Source organism: Mesoplodon bidens (genome assembly GCF_964165515.1).
Source record: "Mesoplodon bidens genome assembly, chromosome: 10".
In the NCBI taxonomy this organism is placed as follows: domain Eukaryota; kingdom Metazoa; phylum Chordata; class Mammalia; order Artiodactyla; family Ziphiidae; genus Mesoplodon; species Mesoplodon bidens.
In genome coordinates this window covers 39,302,094-39,314,103 of record NC_138172.1, presented here as the reverse complement: position 1 = coordinate 39,314,103, position 12,010 = coordinate 39,302,094, and the positions used below count along the sequence as shown (strand labels likewise).

Genomic DNA, 12,010 nt, shown 5'->3' with positions numbered 1-12,010 from the left:
TAGGGACTATTGACTCTGCTTTCCCTGCAGCTGTACTGATTGCAAGGGGTTCACAGTTGAGTTTGTGGCAAGAACAGATTTGGGGTCCTGGAACCCACCTGCTGTGGCCAAGGTAACCCTCCTGGACCATTAGCCTCCTGCAGGCCTTACCTCTTCTCACTCACTGGCAAGACTCCCCAGGCAGCACCTCCCCCAACCAGCACAAGGCTCCATGGCACAAGCAACATAGGAGCCAGGTGCAGGGCCTGGCTGTGCCTTACTGTTCTCCAGCCTCTGAGATCTCTTGGGCTGCAAGCACAGACAGGCCACTGAGTTAGCTGTCCTTGTTTAATGTTCTGGACCAGTTTAGACACTCAGAGACCCCAGCATGAAGGTAATGCTGCAGCAGCTTGGGTCTTGGGATCCCTGGGAGGTCAGGCAGTGTGTTGGTGACTGGGGCCTGGGGCCCCATGTTGTCACTGCCACAATGGCCACCACGGGATGCCTGGCAGAAGTTCTGCTGGTAGGTGGTGCTGGCACGGGAGGCTGGATCTGCACAAAGTGGACAAGGCGCTGGGGGAGGTCACTGAGTCCTGCCCCGGCCGGAAATCAGCCTGGTAGGAGGATTCAAGGGGCCGCGGCTGGCGCAACTCCAGTTCACAGGGTGCCCAGCACAGGAAGGTGTGCTGCCACCACAGGCGCTCCAGGTCTTTCCGCCTTCCGATTCCCTGTAGCAGGCGGTAGGGGCCCTCCTCAACGGTACGGGCCCTTGGCCCACAGTCCTGGCACCAGGCAATTCCTTGGGCCCCTCCTATACCCAAGCTGGCCTGGTGATGCCTGGCCTGTGCCTGGCCTCCCTGGCCTGTACCCCAGCCTCTTTGGCCTGCATCCCTAGTCATGCCTTCCATTCCAGAGTGAATGAAGCCCCCAGAAAGTCAGTGGCTCCTAAGATATTTGCACATTGTCAGGCAAGCTGGTGGGGGAAACCAAAGCAGAGGTACATCTGTTTGTAGAATGGGCTGTTTCCCAGAAGAAAGAGGTTGTCAGGAAGACAGACACTCCTCTGTCTGTATAAAGAGCCCTCTCTCCCTGCAATGTCTTATCCCCTCCACCCTACCTCAACTTCCACCTAGGCTGGGAGTCTGCCCATTTTCCTTCCTCTCTCTAGCACTCACTTTGTCAAAGGAAGTGTGGTTGTCATGCTTGGAGAAGAAATGTTGCTGCGCTGACTCCTTGAAAGACAGTGAAAAAGAAGGTGAACGGGGAAAGAAGATGCCTACCTGTCCCCAAGATGCTAACTCAGGGCCCCATAATGGAGGGAAGTTGCCAGGAGCTACCACCCTTAAACTGCTAAACTGCCAACACACTGAAAGGGCAGATACAAATTAAAGCAACACCTCATTCCTGGGACATCTCATCCCAGCACTTGCTCTCAAAGCAGAAGCCTCTGGGGCCACTGATTGAGGAAGGGGCTGAGGCATTTTCCAGGACATCCTGCCGTTAGTGGGGCAGTGGTTTAAGTTTCACACTGGGTCCTTTAGATCATCCAGGACTAGGCTCCAGCTCTCTCCTCCTCTCTCACTCTCTCATCAGCAACCCAGCCTCTTGGCCCTAAATACCACCTGGAAACTGAAATTTCTCTTTAGAGCTTGAGCTCTCTCCCGAACTCCAGACTCACTAGCCAACCACCTGCTCCATATTCCCATGTAAATGTCTAACGGGCATCTCCAAACACATGGCTGAGCTCTGGATCATTCCCCAAAACCACCTATAGCCTCCCCCAGCTCAGGTCATGGCAGCTAGATCTTGCCAAACATCTCGGAGTCCCCTTGATTCTTTTCTTTCACACCCTACATCCAGTGTGCCAGGAAATCCTGCTGATACTTCCTTCAATATGTACCCAGGATCAGACCACTTCTCAGCATGGCCGCTGCTTTCTCTGGTCTAAGCCACCTTCCCCTCATGCCTCAATTACTGCAAGAGCTTCCCACTTGGTGTCCCTACTTCCAAGCTTGCCTCTCCAGTCTATTGTCCTCTTAGCAGGCAGAATAACTCTTTTAATATGTAAATCAGATCACACTCCTTGTTTGCCAAAAATCCACAACAGTTCCTCATGTTTATAAAAGTCAAAGTCATCATAGTGGTCCATGAGACCCACATGATATTGATTCCTCCATTACCTCCAGCCACACTGGCATCCTCACCGTTCCTCAAATACACTAGCTACTTCCACCTTGGACCTTTGTACTACCAGTTACTTCTGCCTGGGACTCTTCTCCCAGCTGGCCATGACTCCCTCTCACCTACCTCTTGGGAGGCCTTCCTTGACCACTACTACACCAGCAGTCCCATCACCCCAACCCAGCATTTTTCACCTTCTAACATACTGTATTACTATGTATTATGTTGCTGTTTACCATCCGATGCCCCTGACTAGAACACAAGCACCTCATGGGCAAGGTTACTGTCTGTTTTACTCACATCCATAACTCCAACACTGAGCCTGGCACTGTGCTCAATATATATTTGCTGTTAAATCAATGAACAGGAACAGAAGGTACCCAGGGCATTTGCTTTAGCCCAGTTGGGGCCAGAGAGACATGCCCCATCCCCAGGCAGAGAGAGACCACCTCTCAGGCCCCTAGACCTCAGCAGGAATCTCTCCCAAGACTGTCCACCTTGCCTTTGTGCCTGATCTCTGCCCCCAGGGTCCCTCCACCTCAGCCACTCAGCTTCTCCTGCTGTAGACCAGAATGAAATACCTGATCTGGTGAGTCCAATCTTGGCTGGGTTGGGGTATGAGCAATGGCTGACAATAAGTTCCTACATAAAAGTCAGGGGCTAGCTCCATCCCAGATCTCTGAACCAGAATCTTCGGGGTGGAGCCTTTAACAAGCTCCCCTATTGGGACCTCCCGCCTTAGACAGCCGGTGTTCTCCAAATCGAATGAAAGCTCCTTGAAGGTAGGAAGCCAGCTGGCCTTACCTTTCATTCCTCATAAAGCAAACTGACACAAGAGATTAAAAACCCAGAGCCCTTTTAGGAAAAAAATAGAAAATCTTCAGAATCTAGAGCTAGGCAAAGAGTTCTTAGATGTGACACCAAAAGCAAGAGCCATAAAAGAAAAAAAATCAATAAATTAGACCTCAACAAATTTTTTTTAAGTTTTGCTCTGTGAAAGTCCACGTGAAAAGGATGAAAAGACAAGTTACATACTGAGAGAAAATATTTGCAAATCACATATCCAATAAAGGACTAGTATCTAGAATGTATAAAGAACTCTCACAACTGAACAGCAAAATAAACAATCCAATTAGAAAATGGTCAAACGACATGAAGACATTTCTTCAAAGAGGATATACAGGGGCTTCCCTGGTGGCGCAGTGGTTGAGAGTCCGCTTGCCGATGCAGGGGACGTGGGTTCGTGCCCAGGTCCAGGAAGATCCCACATGCCGCAGAGCGGCTGGGCCCGTGAGCCATGGCCGCTGAGTCTGCGCATCTGGAGCCTGTGCTCCGTCCGCAATGGGAGAGGCCACAACAGCGAGAGGCCCGTGTACAGCAAAAAAAAAAAAAAAAAAAAAAAAGAGGATATACAGATGGCAAATAACACGTGAAAAGATGTTCACCATCACTGAACATTAGGGAAATGCAAATTAAAACCACAGTGAGAGGGCTTCCCTGGTGGTGCAGTGGTTAGGAGTCTGCCTGCCAATGCAGGGGACACGGGTTCGAGCCCTGGCCCCGGAGGATCCCACATGCCATGGAGCATCTAGGCCCGTTTGCCACAACTACTGAGACTGCACTCTAGAGCCTGCAAGCCACAACTACTGAGCCCATGTGCCACAACTACTGAAGCCTGCGTGCCTAGAGCCTGTGCTCCGCAACAAGAGAAGCCACAACGAGAAACCCGCACACCACAACGAAGAGTAGCCCCTGCTCACCACAACTAGAGAAAACCTGCGCACAGCAATGACGACCCAACACAGCCAAAAAAAAACAAAAACAAACAAAAAAACCCCACAGTGAGCTATCATGACACATCAATCAGAATGGCTAAAATAAAAAATAGAGACAACACCAAATGTTGGTGAGAATGCAGAGAAATACAATCATTTGCTCATTGCAGGTGGGAATGTAAAATGTAAAACAGCCACTCTGGAAAACAGTTTGACAATTAAAAAAAAAAAAAAACTTAACATGCAGGAGGTACAATATAGGGGTAGGGGAAAAAAAGAGTTATTATGGGATTATATGAAATCATGTGTATGAAACTTTTGAAAATTGTAAAGTGCTATAGAATTTAAAGAATCTTTTCTTCAATTAAAAAAAATTTCCATCCACATTAAAAAACCAAACAACTTAAATGCAACTACGGGGACTTCCCTGGTGGTCCAATGGCTAAGACTCTGAGTTCCCATTGCAGGGGGCCAGGTTCTATCCCTGGTCAGGGAACAAGATCCTACATGCCGCAACTAAGAGTCTGCATGCCTGCAACTAAAAGATTCTGCATGTTGCAACTACAAAAAGGTCCCGCATGCCACAACTAAAAAAAGGTCCTGCATGCTGCAACTAAAGATCCCTCACGTGGCAAAGAAGATCCCGTGTGCCAAAACTAAGACCCGGTGCAGCCAAATAAATAAATAAATAAAATATTAAAAATAAATAAATGCAACTATCATATGACCCAGCAATTGCACTCCTACGTATTTATTCCAAAGAAATGAAAATTTATGTTCACCCAAAAACCTGTATACAAATGTTCATAGCAACTTTATTTGTAAGAGGTAAAAACTGGAATCAGCCCAGATACATTTTAATAGATGGATGGTTAAGTAAACTGCTATATACATACCACAGAATACTACTCAGTAATGGAAATTAAACCATTGATACACACAACTTGGAGGAATCTTCAGGAAATTATGCTGAGCAAGAAAAGCCATTCCCCAAAGGTTGCATGCTGTATCATTACATCCACATAACGTTTTTGAAGTCACAAAATTTTAGAAATGGAGGAAAAATAGCAGTTAGGGACAGTGGAAGGGTTGAGGAATGCGAGGATGATGGGTATAAAAGGTCAGGATCAGGGATCCTTGTGATGTTGGTCAGTGTCTTGACTGTGATGGTGGATGCATAAACCTACACGGGTGATAAGATTTTATAGATCTTTTTTTTTCTTTTGCAAATGAAGTGATCAACAAGGGATTAATCTCCAAAATATACAAACAGCTCATGCAGCTCAATATCAAAAAAACAAACAACCCAATCAAAAAATGGGCAGAAGATATAAATAGACATTTCTCCAAAGAAGACATACAGATGGCCAGGAGGCACATGAAAAGATGCTCAACATCATTAATTGTTAGAGAAATGCAAATCACAACTACAATGAGGCATCACCTCACACCAGTCAGAATGGCCATCATGAAAAAATCTATAAACAATAAATGCTGGAGAGGATGTGGAGAAAAGGGAACCCTCCTACATTGTTGGTGGGAATTTAAATTGGTAACAGCCACTATGGAGAACAGTATGGAGATTACTTAAAAAGCTAAAAATAGAGCTAGCATATGACCCAACAAGCCCACTCCTGGGCATATATCTGGAGAAAACCATAATTCAAAAAGATACATGTACCCCAATGTTCATTGCAGTACTATTTATAATAGCCAGGACATGGAAGCAACCTAAATACCCATCAATAGAGAAATGGATAAAGAAGATGTGGTACATATATATAATGGAATACTACTCAGCCATAAAAAAGAAAGAAAGAATGCCACTTGCAGCAACAGGGATGGACCTAGAACTTGTCATACAGAGTGAAGTAAGTCAGACAGAGAACAACAAATATCATGTGATATCACTTATATGTGGAATCTAAAAAAATTGTACAAATGAACCTATTTACAGAACAGAAATAGAGTCACAGATATAGAAAGCAAACTTATGGTTACCAAGGGAGAAAGCAGGGGGATGGATAAATTGGGAGATTGGGATTGACATATACACACTACTATATATAAAATAGATAACTAATAAGAATCTACTGTATAGAACAGGGAACTCTACTCAGTATTCTTTAACGACCTATATGGGAGTAGCATCTAAAAAAGAGTGGATATATGTATATGTATAATTGATTCACTTTGCACTGTAAATCAGCTATACTGTTATTAAAATTAATTTAAAAAAGATTTTATAGATTTTTATGGGTTTTTATGGCCATGCCATGTGGCTTGTGGGGTCTTAGTTCCCTGACCAGGGATCAAACACACGCCCTCAGCAGTGAGAGCGTGGAGTCCTAACCACTGGACCACCAAGAGAATTCCAAGATTTTATAGATCTTAATACACACACACAAATGAGGAAATCTGAATGAAATAGGTAGATTGCAGCAATGTCAACGTCCTGGTTGTGATATTTTACTATAGATATGCAAAATGTTACCATTGGGGGAAACTGGGCAAAGCGTAAAAGGGATCTCTCTTTACTAATTCTTACAACTGTTTCTGAATCTACAACCATCTCAATAAAAATTTCAATTAAAAAATCTGGAGGTCTGGGGCATGTTCCAGTTGCCCCCCCAATCCCTCCCCCATCTCTACCCTTAGCTATAAAATTGTACACAGCCGTAGAATGTGGATGCCTCTGCTGTTGGAGGCAGGTCTGAATTTGGAAACTCACTATTCTTACAGTGACAGGATAATCTATCGACTCCCACTGACTTGAGTTTTATTCTCACAACCGTGGGAGTCTAGTGAAAAGTGCAGTCATTTCCTCTCCACCCAGGCAGTTCTAAGTATTCTTGTCCCTGAGGAGAATTTCACCTGCATCTTTGCTTCTAAACCATCTAAAGCTCCTTTTCCACTCAGGTGGTAAAATCCGTGGTCTCTGAGCAGGTAGGGCTTGGGCTAGGGTTCAAGCTAAAGAGGCCTTGGAAGAGAAGTAGGTTTCCTGGGATGGGTCAGTGTTTGCCTGTGGGAGGACTAAGGGCCTCTCTGGAGGCTGGGCAGTGTGCAATTAGTGGGGTACTGAGTGAGGAGTCCCTGTGGCAGACTGAGGCATGGTGGGGGGTGGGGCAGAGGCAGAGACAGCAATCACGGCACCACCAAAGAAGGACCTGCCTCCAACCATGAGCCCTGGCACTCTGGCCTGACCTTAAGAACAGACAAGACCAGGATTACATTTCCCAAGAGTCAGACAGGTGAAGGCTAGAAATAAACTAATCTGGTTTAGAAGAAAAAAAGAAAAAGAAGAATAAAAAGAAAAAAGAATCTTCTTGCATCTGGATGACAAAATTTCTACCTGCCCCAAACGAAAGGTTAAGTGGCTGCCACATCTTGGAAAGGTTTTCAACAAGAATAGCTGCAGTCAGCCAGCTGACACTTGGTATCTCTCAGCAAATAAGAAAAAAGAATGTGCACCTTCCCTGAGTAGTCCCACTAATTAAAACACCTTTAGATCTAGAAAGAGTCAGGAGACTTGGCATTTGTACAATCTAAGCCCAAGATACACAGACCATGCTATTTTGGGGTTGCTGATAATGCCAACATGTAACAAGACTTCACTTCAAACAAAACATGCCCCCAGGGCTTCCCTGGTGGCGCAGTGGTTGAGAGTCCGCCTGCCGATGCAGGGGACGCAGGTTCGTGCCCTGGTCTGGGAGGATCCCACATGCCACGGAGCGGCTGGGCCCGTGAGCTATGGCCACTGGGCCTGCGCGTCCGGAGCCTGTGTTCCGCAACGGGAGAGGCTGCAGCGGTGAGAGGCCCGTGTACCGCCAAAAAAAAAAGTCCCCAAATATGTCCTCTACTCTGTTCCTGGGGGACAGACTAAGAGGACATTCAGGTCTTTAGGATGAGAGCTGCCACTGAGGACTACTACAGACACCCAGCAGGAAGTGCCCAGGTTACCTCTGTCCCTGCACTATGCAGACCTCATCACTCTCTCAAGGGAGGTGGCCCCAGATGAGCAGTCTGGAGTTGCATTTGGGCCTGGCTCAGTAGGCAGTACCAGGTAGCCATTCCAACTGGGCTTGCTAAGGAAGTTCAGGCGCTGTAGCATGGCAGACTCCAAGACCCTGCTCTTGGCCTGGGAAAGCAATTTGTAGAGAATCCAGATGGCCAGTCAAGTAGGACCTGGCTAGAGGCTGGGAAACAAGAAGCTGCAGTGGGCGGAGCATGTTCCAGGCACACCTCCAGGTCCCTCTCAGCCCTCCTCCACCCTGATCTTTCCCAGGAGTCTGATGTGAGCACACTTCTCACCAGGTTGACTTCTCTCTGACCTGAAAGGAAGCCTGGAAAGGAGATGGAGGGAAGGAGGGAGGAGGTGTTTCTTCTCCTGGCTCCCTTCCAGGCCCGCCCCTACCTGGCTGTGTCTCTCCACCCGAAATCACCACTTCTCTCAGGAAAGCCCTCTCCATATGACTCTCTCCTTCTGGGTTCTAGGAGCCATGCCTTCCCCTTGTTCCTTCAGGCCCAGTAGTACTGACCACTTGGTTGTTACCATCCTGTGAGAATGCCTTTCCCTGAAGCTCCCACACCTACTCCTTTATATGTATACCCTCCTGAGTTCTCCTGTTTTGAGTGGGCTTTTTACTTTTGGGACCCTGACTCTACTCAGTGTCCCCTCCTTGTCTCCAGGCCTGGAAGCAGTGGAGGGCCTGCAGCCCTGCGTCCCTCTCCTGTTATCTGGAAGCCTTTTACAGCCACCCTATGCTGGTTCTGCCATCACTCCTTTCCAGCCCTCCTTGGTTAGGCATGGGGGTGGACACCTGCCACTTTCTATGCTGTTTTACTGACCAGAGGAGGCCTCCTACTCACTCCTGAGCCCCTGGACTACGAGGCTGACTGTGAGCTAGACCATTGACTTTCATGGCATCAAGGAATCTGTGCTGAAGGACAGCCGTCTGCAAAACCCAAGGCTTACTTCTTGGGTTCTGGAGGCTCTCTCTCCATGGCCACCCACCCCACTTGGGCCCTGACTCTTCCTCCATCTAGAAGGAGCAGTGAGCAAAACTTTCCAGCCTGGTACTGGCTCTTCTCCACCCACGTATCTATAGGGGGAGGACCTGACATTTCAGGGAAGAGGGGCCAGGCCTCATGCAAGTCCTGGGGATAGGCTGGCCTCAAGTGTCAGTCCAGTTGGGGTAGGGTTGAGGATATTGCTCTTGGGGCCTGAGAGAAGCAGAATCTGGCCCAGCCGCGGCAGCTGCACCCAGGGCTGCCTTGTACCTGACAGCGCTGCAGGAACACTGCTGGGGGCTGGGGCTTGGCTGCAAGGTGATATTCTCAAGCACTTTCACTCTTGAATTGGCCTCTGTAGTGCCCATAGAAGCCACTGTTGTGCTGTAACAAGGCAGGCGTGAGGGTGAATCCCACCCCAACCCCCACCCTGAGTCCTAGACCTCAGAGCCCCCAGGCTAGAAGCCTCTCCTGGGAGTTCCTGACAATAAAAAGAATCAGAGGAGGAGGGACACCCTGGAGGGGGGCCAATAGAGGGGTGTCTCCATCCATCATTAGAACAGTTGGCCTCAGCTGTGCTGGCCCATCTGGGAGGGTTATGTCTGTAAGGAAAGGGTGCCTTCCTTCCTTCCTCCCCTCCTTCCTCTCACCCTCCCTCCCCTTCCTTCCTTCCTTCCTCCCTCCCTCCCTCCCTCCCCCCCTTCCTTCCTTTCTCTCTCTCTCTTTCTTTCTTCATAGGGTCCTAATATGGGCTGGGGACACACACAGCAGTGGAAAGACAGAAAGACCCTGCCCCTATCAACCTTCCTTCTGGTGAGGGAGTAAGACAAGTGAACAGAGTCAGGAGAGAAAGAACCTGATGACTAGATCAACAGTGACAGTGGGGGGCTTCCCTGGTGGCGCAATGGTTGGGAGGCCGCCTGCCGATGCAGGGGACATGGGTTCGTGCCCCAGTCCGGGAGGATCCCACGTGCCGCGGAGCGGCTGGGCCCGTGAGCCATGGCTGCTGGGCCTGCGCGTCCGGAGCGTGCGCTCCGCAACGGGAGGGAGAGGCCACAGCAGTGAGAGGCCCGCGTACCACAAAGAAAAAAAAAAAAAGTAAAAAAAAAAAAAAAGAGTGACAGGGGGCTTCCCTGGTGGCGCAGTGGTTGAGAATCTGCCTGCTAATGCAGGGGACACAGGTTCGAGCCCTGGTCTGGGAGGATCCCACATGCCGCGGAGCAACTAGGCCCGTGAGCCACAACTACTGAGCCTGCGCATCTGGAGCCTGTGCTCCACAACAAGAGAGGCCGCCATAGTGAGAGGCCCGCGCACTGCGATGAAGAGTGGCCCCCGCTTGCCACAACTAGAGAAAGCCCTCGCACAGAAACAAAGATGCAACACAGCAAAAATAAATAAATTAATTAATAAACTCCTACCCCCAACATCTAAAAAAAAAAAAGAGTGACAGGGAGCAGGGACAGCATCTCATGACAACGGGCGTGGTACTTGAAGGAGTCAGCCATGTGAGGGGCAGCAGAAGAGCATTCTGTGTGGTGAGAACTGCAAGTGCAAAGATTCAGAGGCTAGAGAGAAAGTTGTGTTGGAAGAACCGAAAAAAAAAAGAGGCCTTATTGACTAAAAGACTGTGAGCAAGATGAGAAGTAAGGTGAGGTCAGGGAGGGACAGGACCTAGACTGGGTTAGGAATATGGATTCTCTTCCAAGAGCAAGGGAAGACTTCAGCAGGGAAGGGGACCAGACAGGTTCTGAGTTGGGGTGACTTAGGAAGCACTGAGCAGAGTTTTGAGAACAGGGACACCATCTAGTAGCGTGGTCCTTCCCTGGGGGATCTGAGAGGACGTCCCCTTCATTGTCTTCCCTGCATTGTTATAGAGGTCAAAGGTCACTGAAAAGCCAGGATTAAATGGATACATATTCTGCATCTATTGACAAAGTCATGAACACTTGTTTGCTGTACACTTTGTTTTTCTGGGGCAAGTAGGGCACCCTCTGAAACTGGAGCACTTAAACAAAGAATGAACTTTCCCAAAGAAGTACTTCATCAACAGTGGATACTTTCTGGAGAGAATTTCAGAGACAAGGACTGGCAGAAGACAGAAATGAGCACCTATTGGGGGTATAAGAAGCTGTACTGTGCTGACGTCATTAGGCTGACAACATGGATGACCATGTCTGGCCAGGGAACTCTTATGGCCCAACCTCACTGTCCTGAATACCCCCTGGAGAGGACAGTGTGTCTGGTCCACACCATGATCATAGTCCTAAGCAGAAAGAACCTGTTCCCAGCTGTCCTCTGGCCATCAAAGTGGGCTCCTAAGCATGCCTGGGAAGCCCTTTATCTTTTCATCCCACTGAGGGCTTGGATCATCCAACTCGTCTGTCCATCCTTCTACTATTGTCAAACACTCCTTTCTCTCTATTCAGTTTATTTCAACAGTATTTACTGGGCCTTTACTGTATTCCAGGCATGGGACATACAGATAGAAGAAAGCAGTCTTTAGCCTCAAGATGTTCCCCGTCTAGAGAACAGTCAAACTACAGAAGTTTGGGGGGATCAAACAAAGGACTGGGAATAAATGGGGTGGCTAGAGGACTAAGAGGATCAGCTAATCCAGGCATGAGACCAGGACACATGGAAGAGGGCATGGTGTCAGGAAGAATAGATAAGCTGTAGGGAGACCTCAGAATGGCAGAGGGGGAGTGGGCAGTTTGGGGTCCTCCTCTAGCCTGGATGCTGGATGAAACCATTCTCACTTTACTCTCATGAGTAATTCATATTTCAGGTACTACCCCAGGGCCAGGGGCTAGGATTAATGTAAAGTACACTCTTACCCAGGAGCCTACTAAAGCACTTTGCATCTTTCTGGGAAAGGAGCAGGAAAGGCAAACTTTCCTCTTATCTTTTTGAGGGTACTTCTGGAGAAAGAGCATCTCAGCAGGTCAACTTCTTGTTGCTTAGTGACAAAGGGATGTTGTGACTACACAATGCTCCTGATTGTTGAGGCAGTGCCCAGCCTGCTATCCCTTTGTGCTTCCTGCTCTGTTCTTACTTCTTTCTGAGAG

General features: G+C 48.3%; 1 protein-coding gene across 1 annotated transcript; it reads right to left on the bottom strand.

Annotated features, from left to right (window-relative positions):
- Window positions 1-313: 313 nt before the first annotated feature.
- On the bottom strand, window positions 314-11,806 carry CIMIP7 (ciliary microtubule inner protein 7; the record flags this gene model as incomplete). The annotated part of the gene is given in 7 exon segments (XM_081246916.1): window positions 314-522; window positions 525-575; window positions 578-728; window positions 1,155-1,211; window positions 9,216-9,272; window positions 9,276-9,329; window positions 11,780-11,806. Coding segments are annotated over 7 exon segments (606 nt in total).
- Window positions 11,807-12,010: the final 204 nt, after the last annotated feature.